The 18,946-nt window shown below is 38.5% G+C and overlaps 3 protein-coding genes across 3 annotated transcripts; 1 reads left to right on the forward strand and 2 right to left on the reverse strand.

Annotated features, from left to right (window-relative positions):
- The first annotated feature begins 1,568 nt into the window (after positions 1 to 1,568).
- On the forward strand, positions 1,569 to 4,831 carry LOC122406278 (retinol dehydrogenase 14). Its single transcript, XM_043411655.1, has 5 exons — positions 1,569 to 1,770; positions 2,930 to 3,206; positions 3,461 to 3,700; positions 4,075 to 4,457; positions 4,577 to 4,831. The coding sequence occupies exons 2-5, from the start codon at positions 2,933 to 2,935 to the stop codon at positions 4,679 to 4,681; spliced, it is 1,002 nt and encodes a 333-aa protein (XP_043267590.1). The 5' UTR covers positions 1,569 to 1,770; positions 2,930 to 2,932; the 3' UTR covers positions 4,682 to 4,831.
- A 2,181-nt stretch (positions 4,832 to 7,012) lies between these two features.
- On the reverse strand, positions 7,013 to 10,303 carry LOC122407262 (esterase E4-like). The gene is made up of 8 exons (XM_043413362.1): positions 9,962 to 10,303; positions 9,676 to 9,826; positions 9,459 to 9,599; positions 8,792 to 9,168; positions 8,492 to 8,663; positions 8,112 to 8,305; positions 7,874 to 8,021; positions 7,013 to 7,635 (listed from the first exon to the last, which is right to left on the reverse strand). Exons 1-8 carry the CDS (start codon positions 10,172 to 10,174, stop codon positions 7,307 to 7,309), a joined length of 1,725 nt encoding a protein of 574 aa, XP_043269297.1. The 5' UTR covers positions 10,175 to 10,303; the 3' UTR covers positions 7,013 to 7,306.
- Positions 10,304 to 11,298: 995 nt separating this feature from the next.
- On the reverse strand, positions 11,299 to 18,946 carry LOC122407263 (uncharacterized). Its single transcript, XM_043413363.1, has 16 exons — positions 18,502 to 18,946; positions 18,100 to 18,225; positions 17,838 to 18,015; positions 17,287 to 17,663; positions 17,045 to 17,216; positions 16,746 to 16,939; positions 16,510 to 16,657; positions 16,087 to 16,388; positions 14,204 to 14,479; positions 13,951 to 14,076; positions 13,684 to 13,861; positions 13,017 to 13,393; positions 12,727 to 12,898; positions 12,408 to 12,601; positions 12,174 to 12,321; positions 11,299 to 12,064 (listed from the first exon to the last, which is right to left on the reverse strand). The coding sequence occupies exons 1-16, from the start codon at positions 18,709 to 18,711 to the stop codon at positions 11,736 to 11,738; spliced, it is 3,507 nt and encodes a 1,168-aa protein (XP_043269298.1). The 5' UTR covers positions 18,712 to 18,946; the 3' UTR covers positions 11,299 to 11,735.

Here is an 18,946-nt window from a genome sequence, read left to right on the forward strand (position 1 = left end):
TCTTTTGATTCCTATTACGATAACGGTGAAATTTTAATCGGTTGTCGATCCCTCATCGTTTCGTAAACTCAGAAATAGTCCGATGGCCGGGAATGAAAGAAGCGTGAATAATAAACGCAAGAGAGTAACCCGTTGCGATCACCAGTGTCATCGTACGAAAGGCGGGAGACGAAAACGCTCTCTCAGTAATAACGAACTCAAGAGTGACTACGAGAAATCGAGAAATCGTGATCCGAGAAGAGACCATTTGAGTGTCGAGGCGTTGGTGTACAGATATCTGTGGAAAATAGCGAACTCGGACGAGCGATGTAAGCAGAGACACAACGCGCGTGATAATTTTTGTAAAAGTCACGTCAAGCGGAAGAACCTTCCACGGGGTCCGAGAAAATAGTAGTTTCGCTAGAAAAATCTGAAGTGTAAAAAAAGAGAAAACTTACATTCGCATGAAGGAAATAAAGTAACTGATCCATCGCGCTATTAATGAAATGCCGTATGTGCGTGCAATGGTTAATTTTTTCGCTCGAACATTGAGCTCTTTTTGTGCGCGTGTATTATCGTTTTGGGAATTTCGAGGGCAACAAACCGAGAGTAAAAAACACTTTCGGTCGTTAATGGAAACGAATTTTTCGAAGCTTGAAGCGTCGTTTTCGTCGCCATCGCTGTCATTGGACGAACGAAAACCCAACAAGGTTGGACGGAGGACAGCGTTGTATTCACAACTTGTTCGTATTCTCCGCGACAAAGACGAAACGATTGACATTTTACATCGTAAGCTCGACTTTCTTAGCGGCGAAGTAAAACTCAAGAATCTACGGATAGAAAACCTCGTCGGTCAAGTGAAAACTTTCAGCGGTATTTGTCTGCAGAAAACGAGGCCTTACGTTACAGGCTCGAAGCAACTAAGAATGAAAACAAAGGCGCCATTGAGCAATTCGATTTAACACACTTTTTCGACAACGAAATTTCATACTGACCAAAAAAATCATAATAAAATACAAAGTAAACAATTCTCATGTGTTTCCTAATCACCTTAATCGACCGAAAGAAAAATTATAAATAATACTATTACATTTGGCATTCTTTAACATCGGGAACAATCTTTTTTCCATTTCACGGTCACGCATTCGCGGATTTTTGCATGCGTAATTTGTGCACAGCTCGTTGGAGCGATTCAGTTTTAATTGATATAATTGTTCGATTCCAAGAGGAGATAGCAATACGATAATAAGATGGAAAACTTTTAATTATGAACATTTTAACATTTCCGATAATTTTTCTGAGCAGAGATTTAGTATTTTATTCAAATAAATAAAAAAAATATGTCAACGTGCCTCGTTTCATTCCTCCCCTCGAAAATAATTTCTTCGAAAATACTTCGTTCGTTTTTTCGATACTTTTCGATTACTCAAGCGTTTTTTAATGCTACGCAGCGGCAATTTTGATTTTTTTGTTACCAAGAAATTCAACGCCATTTGGAACGCGCTTACTCGCCAAGGTCATGGGCTACATGGTACGGAGAATTTCTTCGGGAGGGGCATCCAAATGTTGGAAGAATTCTCTCTCGAGTGGGGATGACAAGACACGATCCTTTCTCAAACGGGCAGGCTCATCACTACAGCGTGCTCAGTTGCTGTGGCAAGCTCACCTCGCGAAACAATTATTTCAAAATAAACCTGATTTTTTTTCTACAGTGTGTTGTGTAGTTCCCGCGGTGAGATATATCGACGAGAAAAGGCTGAAACGAGTTTTGTATGTAAAAAATTAAAAAATGTAAGTAAAATCGACGCAAACCAGCGAGAGATTAAGGAAGCTACATTTTTCGGGACGAAAGTTTTGTCGATGGCATTTTTTTAAATTGAAAAAAAAGTTAATGCGCACAATAAATATAAAATAATTTCGAGTCCTTCAATTTTCAGTTTCATTTTTCGAACACGTTCTTTTTCCACTACATCTGACAATTAGATCGATAAATATTTACAAATCGTTGCATTGTTATTCTCATGACGACGTTTACCGAACGAGAACTCGTTCGGGTGCTCTGCTGGGAGCAAACAGGTGATTTTCTCCGAGGAATAATGACAGCGTTCAACGAATTATTCTAAGAACGAGGAACTAATTGTTTTTTCAATGCTCTTTTACGTGGAAAACTTCGTTCACCGGAGTCGAATAAAGAAAAAAACGTCAATAAAAAAAAAAAAAATGATTAAATTCTTAGCGGTATTGAGCAGAAAATCTTGGACTTAAGTTATATTTTGTTTCACTTGACTCGCCAGGATGAGAGCTCGCTCGAGCGTCAGTTCCGGTCAACGAACTCGTACCGGTTTGCTTGACGAGCATTTCTGGTATTTCTATTCGTCCAACTCATCATAACTTTTCCAGAAATTTTACCTTCGTTTTGACACGTTTCGAGTTTATTTTATTTTTTCTATCCGAAGATTTCTCATAGTTTTCACGATTCCAGTAATTCGTTTCGAGCCATATATTTTTTTACGCAAACTTTTTCAAACTATGCACATTTTTTCTTTCCACTTATTATTTATTGAAGTTTCGTCATTTTAATAAACAATTTTTTTCAAATAAAAGTATGCACTTTCTGACGTGAAATATATTCGAAAAATAACGAACTTGCTTTCGGGCTTTTTGCTGAAAAAATATAAAACGACTTGACATACCCAAAGTGCGGAAAAAATGATAAAAGTGAACAAAATAATATTTGACGAATTTTTTTATCGTAGATTTTCAGAAATTCATGACTGACCATCGAAAAAGAGTCCCGAAAAATTCTACTGGCTTTTCGATTTTTGTCAGTAAAATCTCTATAATAAAATATTTTCAGCAAAATCGTGATGAAATTTTGCTCCTCTGATGGTTTCGCTAACCGAACATTATTTTTCTATCGGAAAGTGTATATCGTGTTTTTGTTTTAAAGAATATGATCCAAGAAATCCTGTCGTATTGGCGGACCCTGTGCTGCTTAGCTGTCATTGGAATCGCCGGCTCCGCTCTATTTCTCTTAGCTGCTTTGCGTGTTTACGTTTATTATTCTACGGGTGTTTGCAAAAGCAAGAAGAAGATGGACGGAAAAACCGTTATAATTACGGGCTGCACTTCCGGCATTGGTCGTGAGACAGCGAAGGATTTGGCAAGGAGAGGCGCCAAGGTCATAATGGCATGTAGAAACGTCGAGACAGCAAGCAAACTGAAAGGTGAGCGAGTGAACGAACTTAGGTTTAATTTTTTTTTATTCCTTGGCGTTCCGAAAAATCCGTGACGTCAAGGAGCCAAAGTACGAGAGGAAACTTCAGTTCGAATTTCAAGAGTCACTTTTTTCGTACAGATTTCAAAGTCATCGTGCCAAAAAGAAAAAATGTTATATCGTGACATCCGGTCTCAATAAAATAAGCATTGAGAAACCATAACTGAAAATTAATTGCTGTTCATTCTGTTCTTTGATCCTCAGATGAGATCGTCAAGGCAACGAAAAATTCGAACGTTCATGTCCGAAAATTGGATCTTTCCTCTTTGAAATCCGTCCGCGAATTTGCCCAGCAAATCAATCGCGAAGAATCCAGATTGGACGTTCTCATTCACAATGCAGGAACTGCTGAAACGTTCGCCAAAAAAGTATCCGAAGATGGAATCGAAATGACGATGGCCACGAATCACTACGGCCCATTCCTTTTGACGCATCTACTCATCGGTATTTATCGTTTGATAAACATTGTATTTGACAACAATTCGGGAGAGGACCTCGAACTTGTGCAAATCACGAAAACAGCACTGGACATTGAGCTTTTTCACAATTCATTTGTGAACAAAGATTATTATCAATTCATTTTCCAACGGGTTTAACACCAGAGGAAATTCATTTTCACACTGAATTTCTAGAGACGCTTAAAAAAATGAAAAAAATTCTGACGAATCGGTAATTGCGTGTGCTTAGAAATGAATTTTGAGGGCAAACTGAACCTGCAAATTCGCGTTATTTCGTACGTTTTTCTCTGCACGAGTTCGGTCGATTACTGAGCCCGTTACAATGAAATTTCGTCCAATTTTCTCTCCCACTTTTTTCAGATCTCTTGAAACGTTCGGCGCCAAGTCGCATCGTCGTGGTGGCCTCCGAATTGTACAGAATTTCGAGTCTCAATTTGAACAACGTTAATCCAACGTCGAGCTTCCCCGCCTATCTCTATTACGTATCAAAATACGCAAACATTTGTTTCACTCTGGAATTGGCGCGTCGACTCGAGGGAACAGGAGTTACGGCGAATTGTCTTCATCCGGGAATGATCGACAGCGGTATATGGAGGAACGTTCCGGCTCCTCTGTCATGGTGCCTCAATCTCATTATAAAAGGATTCTTCAAGACACCAGAACAGGGAGCTCAGACGAGTATTCATCTCGCGGTTTCCGATGAACTCGATGGTGTAACAGGAAAATACTATCTTGATTGCAAAGTAAGAAATCATTTTAAAACGATCCAACGACTGAAATTTTTTTTTCTTTTTTTAAATAAAACTCGCATTTACTCCATTACGAGTGAATTTGGGGCTCATTTATTCGATCACTGTTTCAGGAATATGGACTGAGTCAAGGCGCTAAAGATCCAGCGAAAGCTAAAAAGTTCTGGGAACTGAGCGAAGCCATTGTTAAGCTGCAGAGTAGTGATCCGAAGATATAACTTTTGGGGTTTTACAAAGTTTCCATTTATTAAGGTTAAATACTATGATTTTTATGCGTCTCGTGGGTTCGGAGAATGAAGTATGACTGGTTTTCACTATATTCAGATTTATTGTTGGCATAATAAATTTGTTGTTATTATTACTATTAATCTTTACGGAATTCAACAGTTTTTATTCATAGTTTTTCTGCGTCCGACCTTCTTTTTCTCTGGCTCAGCGATCGCTGCGCGAGCCAGGATAACCAAGATGATTAGAGCAAAGTATTTAATTTTAAAAAAAACTATAGACCAAGCCGAATTACATCTTGACGTCCCCCACATTACGTGGTAAGTTTTTCACTTCACCTCAATAAGTTCCGTTGGTAGGTAATGAAGAAGGTAGAAAACTCGGTGGAAATAGAGACTCGTGACGGTGCATATTCACTCAAAGTCCAATGCTGAGAACAAAGAATTAACAAAATTTTGTCTGACACACCAACTACGGCTCGAGACTGAAATATTTGGTAGTGTTGCCCACTTTTTATTATCGGTGCACAGATGTCAATGCAGGAAGAAAGGAAACATGGAACCGATACGAAGGACCAAATGCTACGAAAGTTGTGCGGAAAATAATTCAACAGGTTACTCATATAATTGTGATCGAACGGAGGTTCGGCTGCACAATTTTAATTCAAGTTTCGAAACGTCGAATTGTTTCCTTTTCTGGCTCCGTTTACTCCAACTGTCATCATTTTAGATGTATTTAAGTTATCGAGTAGATAAGAATAGATAAAAAAGAGTCGCTCGCAAAGGAATGTGCAGTAAAAACGTGTCAACTTGAAAGCTTTCGTGGATATCCGACAATTTTTATGAAACGAGATAATTTTTGAGTGGTTATTTGAACCCATATTTGCTACTCATAAAATGAATTTTTTTACAATTCGATTGGGCCCGGATTAGATGTCAAAACACGTAGACGAATGTGCAAAGCTATATTTTCTTTTTAGCAGATGATTGGTTTATAAATACGAACTGCAAATTGTGCAAAAGTTTTGACGGCAGATTTGGTTTTAAGACACTTTACTATCTGGTCGATCGTCTCACCAGGACAGTTGAAAATCCAAGCTCGTTTTTGGCGTATTTAATCAAGTGGTAAAAGGCAATTATTCACTTTTCGTAGATGAATCACTCATAGCCATTTTTATGTAAAATCACTATTTTATTTTTTCATTGCAACTCGCCGATGATGGAATTTTGCTTGGTTCGATCGATATCGAGACTATTTGTGTCAAAATGAATGATTTATTTTCGAAGATATTAATATAATTGTTTTACAAACAAAATTGTGATATATAAAACTCAATGTTCAGTTTACAGATTCAGTTGGTGGATTTGTCACTGAAACGGTTAAAACCGGACGACGATTTTTATGACGTACCAAGCACTCCTGCACAGAAATTACCGATGACGAGAACCAGTTCTCATCCAGTGTGTACCGAGGTCCGGAAGATAAGGATACGTCAGGCTTATATTTATTTCAGATAAATGATCAGTATACGATATCCATTTTTTATTTTTCAATATTATTCACAGATGTGGACCTTTATCTATATTCATTAGGGTGTGTCGAAAACAATCGATATTTTTTTTCGGGCTACGCAAGCATTTTTCTTTTTATTATGCTAAACGATGAAGCTAGGGAAAAGGACAGCTCGAAATAAAATTATCTCGGCCGGCCCACCGCATACTTCAATTTTCCATGAGAAAAACACGTGAAAAAAAAAATTTGGTGAATATTGTTCCATATAATCTGTAAAAAAAATCAAAGTCCTCAGAATCTGTGGCCAAGAACCAACCGTTCAACGGTTACAGCAGTTTGAAGTTTCTAACATCATCAAGCCAGATTTCGCATGTATCAATTTCTATTTTCGAGGTCGCTACTTTTAATGGCGCTGTTTAAATTAGACTTTATTTGTACGGAATTCAATTCTCTACAAAAATACGTAAGTAGAATATCCGTGATTTTTTTTTACAGATTATATGGAACAATATTCACCGAGGTTTTTTTTCACGTGTTTTTCTTTCATCGTTTAGCATAATAAGAAGAAAAGTAATTGTGGAGCCCGAAAAAAAAACATCGATTTTTTTCGACACACCCTAATATACATAGTTTCGTTGCACTGTGAATTTTTTGCTTCTGGTCAATGACTAATAGGTTGACGGGCTTCCGTGGCAGAATTGGTGTCCTTTCTTCCTAAAATACAGTTTTTTCTAATTTCGAACGAAGAAAAATTATCCTTGTATACTGAATGTGTAAAAATCTGGTAGTGAATGCGTTGAATTGTTGACTGTAAAATTGTCTGTATCATTCATTTTTTGTGGAAAGTGAAAGTAGTTTATTCTATAATATGACGAATACAGAAACAATTTGATAGCAAAAAATTTCGTGTACATCAAGCCAGTCAAAAAAATAGATGTCAAAATTTGAATAGGCGGAAAAATGAAGTTCAATACTCGGCCGGTCTGCTAATATTTCCCGTGGATTGGTCCCTCGTATTGATAATTATTTGATTCAATTAATTGTCTGCCTCCTGAAGAACTCCAAATTCGTAGTTTTTCCAAATATTTTGACATAACGAATTTTCTTTAATCGTCTGGAGTGGTTGTGTTTGAACGAGGCAGAGGATCCAGTGGGAAAAGAGACTCGTAAAGGTGCATTGCCTCAAGATTAAAACCAGTTTTCATTGTGAGAGTACTATCAATTTCCATGTATCTGTTATTTTCAGGTGTAAATGGTTCCCAAGTAACGCCTTCGAAAGCTTTGTCGTTTTTGGGAATGGGTTGACCGGTTTTTGCAAAATTTGCCCACATTGCGGTCATCATATCCACGACAGGGGATTCTCGATCTCCTGGCCCGTAATAATGGACCCCGGTCATGTAAAGAATATACTGTAGATCGTCGAGGTGCGAGACACCTGAAAACAGTGCGAATGAGTTGAAATGAGTCAACTATACTACGTAAAAAAGTGAGCTAAATTTCTGTTATTAATGCTTCAACCCTTTCAGTCAGGCCATTCGATTTGAAATAACATTGGAGACATGTATCGACTCTTCCAAATGTCAAAAAAATTTGATTATGAGACTGACGATGAAATGAAGCAATTATGTGACGTCTGTGACTGAAAGGATTGAGAATTGATTGTTTTCATTTACCATAAGGCTTTCCTGTGTTCACCCATTGAATTAAACCGTATTTTCCTTCGTAGACGAATCGATAATAATAAACCGGTTGTTTCGAGAATGCAGCGACTAAGCGAACGAACCGATACATGGGAAAACCGGAGATCGAGTCGGCGTAGCCCTGCAATATAAATCATTCAACTTTCGTTCGTTCTGTATTCTGTTGAATCCCGGTCAAGTAATCGCGAAGTCGATTATTTTTCAAGCATACCCGGCCGTGAGCCTTCACATTTTTCAGACTGATCGGCTCTCCTTTGAAATAATAGTCTCGCAACTTTTGACTGATCATCTTTGATCTCGAAGTATTTCGTTCATATTCAAAACTTATCGGAGCAATGTAATCCCAATTTTCGTTGAGCTCTTGGAACATTGAATAGTCTCCTAGCTTCGCTCGAAGCACTTCAACTGCAAACAGTAATAGTGCATCTCAGGACCCGAAGCCCAAAAAAAGGCATTTCAAAATCGTAATCGTGGCATTTATCGCGACTAGTGGATAAACATGTTGACTTGAAAGTTCTGGTAAAACTTGCGTAGTTTTCATGTAGCACGAGGTATTCGCACAGTCAACGACTGCCTATTATTCAAACTCACTCATTGTTATCCCACTAAATTCGTCCCTAGTGAGCCCAGCCAATATAGGGACTTGTTGAATCATTCCTTTTCTAATGAGATTCGCGGGTTGATCGGTTAGAAATCTCTCAAGTCCAGGAATATTGGGTTCCACAACCGGCAACCAGACTGATTCAGGTTCTAGGTGCCAGTCCTGAAATTCATTCCGAAAAATGATTCCCTCATTTTTTGTTTTTAATATTGAGTTTTGGCTATTTGAGGTTGAAAGTTAAAAAATACTCGACAAAGCAAGTTTGTGCGTTGCAGCTCAATAATACAAACCAGGAAATGCGAAAAAGTATATGTTATTGCGTCCGGAGGTATTGTTCTTAGACACTCGACCATTTTTTCGCTCGTATCATCGGGACAATTTAGTAACCGAGCTAGTTTCTTGGCGTATCCAATTTCGTGGTGACTCAACGGTTTTTGGTTTGTCAGCGAGCCACTCATGCAGATAGCTCTGTGAAAGAGCCCCCTTGACATTGGCGATACCAGGTGCAGAGAAATGCTCCGGGAACCAGCGTTGTAACCCATCAGCGTCACGGAGTTCGGATCACCTCCGAAGGCCGCGATATTGTCTCTCACCCATCGAAACGTTGCGACTTGGTCTTTGAGACCAATGTTCCCTGGAAAGACTGAATCACCCGTCGATAGAAAACCTAAAAATCACCATCGTCTTTTATTCATTGAGCTTGCATTTGATGAATTTGCTGGTCGGACTCTTGTTTTATCGAGCGTTTCATTGGGTTATCGTGTAATAGCCGTTGAAATTGAAGATTTTTAGGTAAATAAGAATATAAGAACTTGATAAAAAATAAAATGAGCTTTGTTGTGGAGATGTTTGGAATGATATCTTAATTTCAATTCGACAGGTGCAAAATTCAATTGATGACTCGGATGGTGAGTTCCTCGCTGAAGCGATTGAATGCTATCAAATTCGACAACGTACCAAATGGTCCTAGACGGAAATTAATGGTGACGAGAACGACGTCATGATCCAGTAAATATTGAGGTCCAAAAAGACGGCTTTGTGCACTGCATGTGTAAAAACCACCCGAGTGAATGAAAATTATCACCGGTCTTTTCGTTTCTTCGTTAACACTTGCATCCGATGCGTTTGTAGAGAGCTGTTGAAAATTTATTATTATACAAGTGTCAATTCGAACTCAACTGATTCGTCGAGTTTAATTTCTTCGTACGAACTTTCGTCGTGTAAACATTAAGACGGAGGCAATCTTCGTTAATGGCACTGGAGCACGACGTTCCTTCTTTGGAAGCATCGAAAGCACCGCTCCAAGGTTTCACTGGTATTGCTACCTAGAAAAATGGGAGCAAAGAACATTTTTCGAGTATTTAATTTTCCAACTACGATTCAATTGAAAATACGAAAAACAAAAAAAAAAAATACGATTTTCATTATTTGTGTTGGTTTTTATTTGCAGGAAAACGAACCTTGAATCGTAAATCTCCGGTCGGTGGTTCAGCATATCTGATTCCTCGGAAAGCATAGATTTTTTTGTTCAACCGTGACGTCATGAATGATCCTTTAATTCGACCGAGAGGTGTGGAGACCTCAGGATTGAACGGGATGTTGTTTCCAGCTCCATCTTGTACCAGAATCAGCGTCACGCATATAAACGTGACCACGAAAATTGAAAGTATCATTTGATAGCAATTTGTCTTTATAATATCAGAATAAAATATTGTTTGTTTCTTCGATTACCGGAGCCAGAAATAGTTTTATGAAATCCAATGAAATTCATTTAATTGAGGTAACTTTAATTATTCACTCAAAGTCCAATTCTGGGAATAGAGAATTATAAAAATTTGTTTGACCCACCGACTACTCCTCGAGACTGAAATGTTTGCGAGTGTTACCCACTTTTAATATGTGCACAGTTGTTTATGCAGGAAGAAAGAAAAGATGAACACGGTATAATTAAGTTATTGAGTAGATAAGAATAAAGAAAACAGAGTAGCTTGCAATGAAAAGTGCAGTAAAAGCGTGCCAACTTGAAAGCTTTCGTGGATATCCGACAATTTTTATGTAACGAGATAATATTTGAGTGGTTATTTGAACTAACGTATCATTACATATTCAAATTCTTCTGTAGTGACCTAGTGATTAAGAGGCAAATTGCTACTCCTAAAATGAAATTTTTCACAATACGATTGTGCCCGGATTAGATGTCAAAACATGTAGACGAATGTGCAAAGCTATATTTTCTCCTTAGAAAATGATTGGTTTATAAGTACGAACTGCAAATTGTGCAAAAGTTTTGACGGCAGATTTGGTTTTGAGACACTTTACTATCTTGTCGATCGTCTCACCAGGACAGTTGAAAATCCCAGCTTGTTTTTGGCGTATTTAATCAGGTGGTAAAATAAGGCAATGATTCACTTTTCGTAGATGAATCACTCGTAGCCATTTTTATGTAAAATCACTATTTTATTTTTTCAGTGCAACTCGCCGAAGATGGAATTTTGCTTGGTTCCATCGATATCGAGACTATTTTAGTCAAAATTATTGGTTATTATTATAATAACCATAATATTATAATATTATTGGTTATTATTATAGGTATTAATATAATTGTTTTACAAACAGAATTTTAATATAAAGAACTCAATATTTAGTTTACAGATTCAGTTGGTGGATTTGTCACTGAAACGGTTAAAACCGGGCGACATTTTTTATGATGTACCAAGCACTCCTGCACAGAAATTCGTTTCTTGTATTTGGAGGGGGATACGTCAGGCTTATATTTATTTCAGATAAATGATCAGTATACGATATCCATTTTTTATTTTTCAATATTATTCACAGATGTGGATCTCTATCTATATTCATTCACTGTGCATGTTTCTTTTCTGTTCAATGACTAATAGGTTGACGGGCTTCCGTGGCAGAATTGATGGTGTTTATTCCCAAAATACAGTTTTCTCTAATGTCGATCGAAGAAAGATTATCATTGTATACTGAATGTGTAAAAATCTGGGAGTGAATGCGTTGAATTGTTGACTGTAAAATTGTCTGCATCATTCATTTTTTGTGGAAAGTAAAAGTAGTTTTTTCTAATACGACGGGTACAGAAACAATTTGATTACAAAAAATTTCGTGTACATCAAAACGGTCAAAAAAAGAAATGCGAGCATTTGAAAAGGTGGAAAAATAAAGTTCAATACTCGGCTACAATACTCGAACACAGGCAATGATAAAATTTCTTCAATCGTCTGGGCTAGACGTGATTGAACGAGGCAGAGGATACAGTGGAAAGAGCGTCTCAAAAACTTGCATTCTCTCAAGATTAATACCAGTTTTCATCGTCAGAGTCCTATTTATTTCCATATATCTGTTGTTTTCAGGTGTAAATTGTTCCCAAGTAACGCCTTCGAAAGCTCTATTGCTTTTAGGAATGGGTTCACCGGTTTTTACGAAATTCGCCCACATCGCAGTCATCATCTCAACGAGTGGAGTTTCTGGTACACCTGGCTCGAAATAATGTAACTGACTCATATAAAATAGATACTGCAGATCGTCGAGGTGCGCGACGCCTGAAAACAATGGTGGGATTGCAGTAAAATCATGAGTAAATTGAATTCTGTAAGTAAGCAAACCAAATATCTATCACTTTTTCTTTGAAAATTTATATTTTCTATTTACCATAAGGCTTTCCCGTATTCGGCCACTCGAATAGACTGTATTTTCCTTCATGAACGAATCGGTAATAATAAATTGGTTGTTTTGAAGCACCAGCGACCAAGTGAACGAGACGATGCGTTGGAAAACCGACGATCGAATCAGCGTAACACTGCAATGAAAATCCCTCATTTTTCATTCTACATTTAGTTTGATTCCACTTAGTTCATTATAACATTTATTATTTTTCAGACTTACATGAGCGTGACTTTTCACAGTTTCCAGACTGACCGGCTGTCCCTCGAAATAAAAGTCTCGCAACCTTTGACTGATCATCTTCGATCTCGGAGTATTTCGTTCATATTGAAAACTTATGGGTGCGATGTCATCCCAATTTTCGTTCAAGTCTCGGAACATCGAATCGTTTCCCTTATTCGCTTGCTCCACTTCAACTGCAAACATAAGAGGGTGACTCGCAAAATCGCAATCGTGGAAATTATCTTGCCCAGGTTAACAACGTGCTTAAAAGTTAAGGTGAAACTTTCATGCTCAATGATCCAGAGTTATTTGAACTCACGCATTGTAACGTAGCCGAATTCATCTCTAGTGAGCCCAACCATATAAGGGACTTGATGAATCTTCCCCTCTCTAATGAGATTGACAGGTTGATCGGTGAGGAATCTCTCACGTCCGGGAATATCGGGTTCAACAACCGGAAACCAAGTGGTTTTAGGATCATAATGCCACTCCTTTAAATGCATTACGAATTATTCTCGAATTCTTCAGTATTGAGCTTTGGCTGTTCGAAGTCAAAAGTCAAATTTCATTCGACAAAGAATTCGAGCATTGCAGCTCAACCATACGAACCGTGAATTTTGAAAATGATTTTCCTATTTCTTCCGCAGATTTGGTTCTGAGACACTCGACTATTTTTTCACTCGTATCATCGGGACAGTCCAATAACCGAGCTTGTTTTTTGGCGTATTCAATTTGGTCGTGACCCATCGGTTCTGCTCTTATTGGTGAGCCGCTCATAGAAATTGCTCTGTGGAAGAGTCCTTTTGACATCGGCGATATCATGTGCAGTGGAACGCTTCGCGAACCAGCGCTGGAGCCCGTTATCGTTACGGAATTGGGATCACCTCCGAAGGACGCGATATTGTCTCTGACCCACTGTAACGCTACGACTTGGTCTTTGAGACCAATGTTCCCTGGAGCGACTGCGTCACCCGTTGCTAGAAATCCTGAAAATCGCCATCTCATTTTATTTATTGGGCTCGCAGTTGCTCAATTTCGTTTGATTCCTGTTTGATCGATCGTTTCATTCGGTAATCAAATAAATTGCTGTTGAAATAGAGGATTTTTAAGAAGATAAGAATTTAAGGAGCTCACAAAGAATGAATTGTGCCCTGAAACGTAGATTTTTTGAAATAATATCTCAATTTCAATTCGCCAGGTCAAAAATTCAATCGATAGGCCCACTTGGTTAGTTCATCGCTGAAACGGTCGGATGCAATTAAATTTGAATACGTACCAAGCGATCCTAGACGGTAATTGATGGTGACGAGAACAATGTCATAATCCAGTAAATATTGAGGTCCGAAAAGATAACTTTGTCCAGAGAGTGTGCAGAAGCCGCCCGGATGGATGAACACCATAACCGATTTTTTCGGTGCTTCGTTGTCTGTTGCACTCGATGCGTTCGTTGGTATCTGTCCATAATTATTTATAAAAATAAGAAACTTTATCTTCCGTGAGTGAATATGAATTCAGGGAGTTTGTTTAATTGTTCATTACGAACTTCGGTGGTATAAACGTTGAGCCGGAGGCAATCTTCGTTCATGAGCTTTCCTGAAATACTGGGGCACGAGGGTCCTTCTTCGGAAGCATCGAAAACATCGTCCCAAGGTTCCGCTGGTACTGCTACCTGGAATAATGAGAGCAAAGAACCTTTTTTGAGTACTTAATTTTCCAACCACGATTCAATCGAATATACGAAAAAAAATACGATTTTCATTATTTTTGTATCTGTTTTTATTTGCAGGAAAACGAACCTCGAATCGTAAATCTCCGGTCGGCGGTTCACCATATCTAATTCCTCGGAAAGCATAGATTTCTTGGTTCAGCCGTGACGTCATGAGTGATCCTTTAATTCGACCGAGAGGTGTGGAGACCTCAGGATTAACCGGGATGTTGTTTCCAGCTGCATCTTGTGGCAGAGTCAACGTCACGAGTACAAACGTGACCAGGAAAAACGGAAGTATCATTCGATAGCGATGTGTGTTTATAATATTGGAACAAAATAGCGTTTGCCAGGGCCAGAAATATTTTTACGAAATCCAATGAAATTCATTTCATTGAAGTAACTATAATTATTCACTTGATGTTCAGTCGTGAGAACAGAGAATTATCAAAATTCGTTCAATGCAGCGACTACCGCTCGAGACTGAAAGGTTTGAGAGTGTTGCCCACTTTTTATATGTGCACAGTTGTGTATAAAGAGAGAAAAAAAAGCATAAAAACGAATCGAACGATCCAGGGCGACGAAAGTTGTGCGAGAAATAATTGAACAATTGAACGATGCCCTCGAAGGTGGGCGACGTTTCGACGCAATTATACGAATAGCCTCGTTCGATTAGATTGCCATGTAGTTACTTACCTCAGTATAATGCTCGATACTCAACATTTGGAGTTGATAGAGAAATTTTAAATAAAATAATATCCCGCCGACTTCGGATTTTACTCTCTCTCTCTCTGTACTGTGATCTTCATTCCTTAGAGATTAGCAAAAGAAAAATTCCTGCTTCCATAGATTCGGAACGAAAATTCATTGAGTATTGTCCTTCACCTTACGATGGGCTGGGACGTAATCAATTAGAACGAGGCTGCTCATATAATTGTGGTATTTTACCTCGAGAGAGGCTACTCTGAAAATATTGGGGAATTGAGCAAAATACATTTCTTATCTCTATGCCCGTACTTTTATTTGGTATTCCGAAAATTTTTCCATTGGCCTTGATCAAGGTTAACTTATCGTTCGAACGATATTGAAAGTTTTTTTGCTCTTTTCATGATCACAGAAACGATTGAAATTTATTCTCGCAATTATTATTAAAATCATGTGTAACTTATTTGTTGAGATTGATCAATTTTTAATATAATAATAGCGGTTAAATACTTTCGTAGTAAAATCGTCGAGCAAAATGTGTGACAACAGCTATTTTCTATTTATATGAGTATGCATATCTATGTTTTAAACCAGCTGGCTCATGGTGTTGTCAAATAAGTGTTTTTCTTTTTTCATTCCCAAGTCATTTTCACCGGTAACAAGACTTTCTCAAGACATCATTGAAATCCAAAAACCTTTTCTTTCTTTATTCTCGTTTTGGGCTCTCTAAAGTTGGGAGGATCCCATTTCATTAAATTCAAATCGTCGCACAGGATGTGTGCCTGCCTTAAGAGCCTATGTACAACCCTTCAAAAAATGTGATTTTCGTTCATCGTTTTCTCGACAAGTAGACGATAGATTCTCTCATAATTCCGAGGACAGATGCACGCTGTATATTTCTTCTAGCGTATTTCCAAAATTCAACTCTCAAAGTTGAAACTTCCGATTTCCATTAGATTCGTGTGAACTTCCTTGATATTTTGCCCGATTATTCGATTAAACGGTGCTCTCAATTAATTTTCTTTATCGATTTATTGATTTTGTCAAATGTTTCTGCACTAAGTAAAAAGATGATTCTCTGTGTGTCTAGAAACGACCATTTTCATTCATGTATATTTTTGTCAATTTGGAATGTTCGTTTATCATATTTTTTGTCGCAACACATTGGAGAGCCGTGAAATATTATCCCATTACTTTCATGATTAACGATTTTCTTTAAGCTTACATATTTCTTACAAAATTATTGACAGTTGTGTCGGTTGCAGCTCAACCAGGCAGAGGATCCAGTGGGAAGAGCGTTTCAAAAAGTTGTATTGCCTCAAGATTTAAACCAGCTTTCATCGTCAGAGTTCTATTAATTTCCATATATCTGTTGTTTTCAGGTGTAAATTGTTCCCAAGTAACGCCTTCGAATGCTTTATTGTTTTTAGGAATGGGTTCACCGGTTTTCACGAAATTAGCCCACATCGCGGTCATCCTATCAACCATTGGAGTTTCCGGTGCTTCCAGCTCGAAATAGTGTAACTGACTCATGTAAAATAGATACTGTAAATCGTCGTGATGTCCGACACCTAAAAACGATGGTAAAAAAAATGAAAATCCTGATTTTTTGCCTGTCGTATTTCTATTCCCTAAGCACAGAACTCCATTTCTGTCCTTGGGAAATGAAATTGTCCATTTCATTTTATTTACCATATGGTTTTTGTGTATCCGACCACTTAGCGAAGCTGTATCTTCCTTCATAAACGAACCGGTAATAATAAACCGGTTTTTTCGAAACAGCAGCGACTAAATGTACGAGTCGATGAATCGGAAAACCGACGATCGAATCAGCGTAACACTGCAACAAAAATTCTTTCTTTTCATTAATGTTGACATTTAAGTTTTACCTAATTTAGCGTAAATTGATTATTATTCTTCGGGCGTACACGGGCGTGTCCTTTCACAGTTTCCAAACTGATCGGCTGTCCCTTGAAATAATAGTCTCGCAACCTTTGACTGATCCTTTTCGATCTTGGAGTATTTCGTTCATACAGAAAACTTATGGGTGCAATTTCCTCCCAATTTTGGTCCAAGTCTCGAAACGTCGAATCGTTTCCTTTTCTGGCTTCGTTCACTTCAGCTGCGTAATAATTAAAAGTGATCCAACTTGTCTATTCCGTGCTCTTGCGTGGGTACTCGACAATTTTTGTGTAGAGATAAAAATTGAGTTTTTATTTGAACCTACGCATCGTTAGATAACCAAACTCGTCCCTCGTGACCCCGGTCATAAAAGGAACTTGATGAATTTTCCCCTCTCTGATAAGATTGACAGGTTCATCGGTGAGGAATCTCTCGAGCCCAGGAATGTCGGGTTCGACAACCGGTGACCATATTGTAATGGGATCAAAGTGCCACTCCTGAAATAAAATGAATTCAAGACTAGATTACATTTTCTCCTGAAAAAATCTTTGCTTTGTAAATACCAACCGCAAATTGTGGAAAAGTTTTGGCTATTTCGTCAGCAGATTTGGTTTTGAGACACTCGACTATCTTGTCGCTCGTGTCATCAGGACAGCTGAAAATCCGAGCTTGTTTTTTGGCGTATTCAATCTGGTGGCGAGGCAATGCTTCGCCCTTCGTAGGTGAACCACTCATAGCAATTGCTCGGTGAAATAAACCTTTCGACATTGGTGACACCAAGTGGAGAGCCACACTCCTCGAGCCGGAACTATAGCCCGATATCGTTACGCAGTCAGGATCCCCCCCAAAAGATGCGATATTGTCCCTGATCCACCTTAACGCGGCGACTTGATCCTTGAGACCAAGATTTCCTGGGGCAACGGAATCGCCCGTCGCCAAAAATCCTGTTAAAAAATGACTTTCATTTTTTCATTGCAACTCGCAGGTGATGAAATTTTGGAAAAAGTTTAGCGAAATTATACTTTTATTTTCATTTAATTATTTCATTGAATTTTCATTGAATTTGCAGTTTTTCAAGCTACATTCGTCACTCGAAGGCAGTCAATATTTGGAAGTACCGAGTGCTCCTAAGCGGAAATTCACGGTGACGAGAACAATGTCTTGGTCCAGTATGTATTGAGGTCCGAAAAGATAGCTCTGGCCTGAAAATCCGTGAAAACCGCCTGGATGAAAGAACACCATGACCGGTTTCTTCGTTCCCTCGGCAACGTTCGCATTCGATGAGTTTGTTGGTATCTGCACAAAATAATTGAAGAATAGATCCAAGATTTTTATCCCTTCGAGTCGCTTTTCCACTCAATTGAATCGGTTTTTACGAACTTTGGTCGTATAGACGTTGACCCGGAGGCAATCCTCGTTCGCAAGTTTTCCTGAGGGACGAGGGCACGAAGGTCCCTCATCGGAAGCATCGAAAACATCGTTCCAAGCTTTCACTGGTACCGCTATCTACCGAATAAAAGCAAACAGTTGTACAAAAATGGAAATGAAATGCAAAACGGAAGAAGCTTTGCATAAACCGACTCGTTGCTCATTTTTAAAAATTCTTGCTCACGAGGATTTCTTCTAATATTTCAAAATTATTCCAATTTCCAATCATTTAATACCACAGTAAATTCATTTACTCCCGATTCTTAAATTACCCGAGAAAAAACATTTTTTTATTGCTTTTCTATGATTTTAAATGTCTCTCTTTTTTTTCCAGCTTTGTCTCGCTGAACAAACCTTAAAGCGGAGCTCTCCGGTCGGTGGCTCGGCGTATCTAATGCCTCGGAAAGCACAAATGGTTTTGTTCAATCGCGTCTTCATATACGATCCTTTGATTCGGCCAAGAGATGTGGAGACCTCCGGACCAGGGAGCCTGTCTTGAACCGCATTCTGGGTCAGTGTCAAAGCCACGAATGCAAGCGTGACTACGAAAGTTTGAATATCCATCCAGGAGCAACTAGTGTCGATAAATTCGAAGGAAGGTTCTGCTCGAAAAACTGTCTTTTCGACCACCCTTGGGGAAAATGTGAATCTTTAAAAATGTAACAATCGGATCACTGCGAATGATTTAGTGCCATGGAGACTGGTTCGAACCGCAGAGTGCTGTTCAATACTGGAACGTCGACGGGATATTCCCACTATTTATATTCGCACAGACGTACACAGAAAAGAGGCAAACCTC

This window comes from Venturia canescens, chromosome 2 (genome assembly GCF_019457755.1).
Source record: "Venturia canescens isolate UGA chromosome 2, ASM1945775v1, whole genome shotgun sequence".
Lineage (NCBI taxonomy): Eukaryota > Metazoa > Arthropoda > Insecta > Hymenoptera > Ichneumonidae > Venturia > Venturia canescens.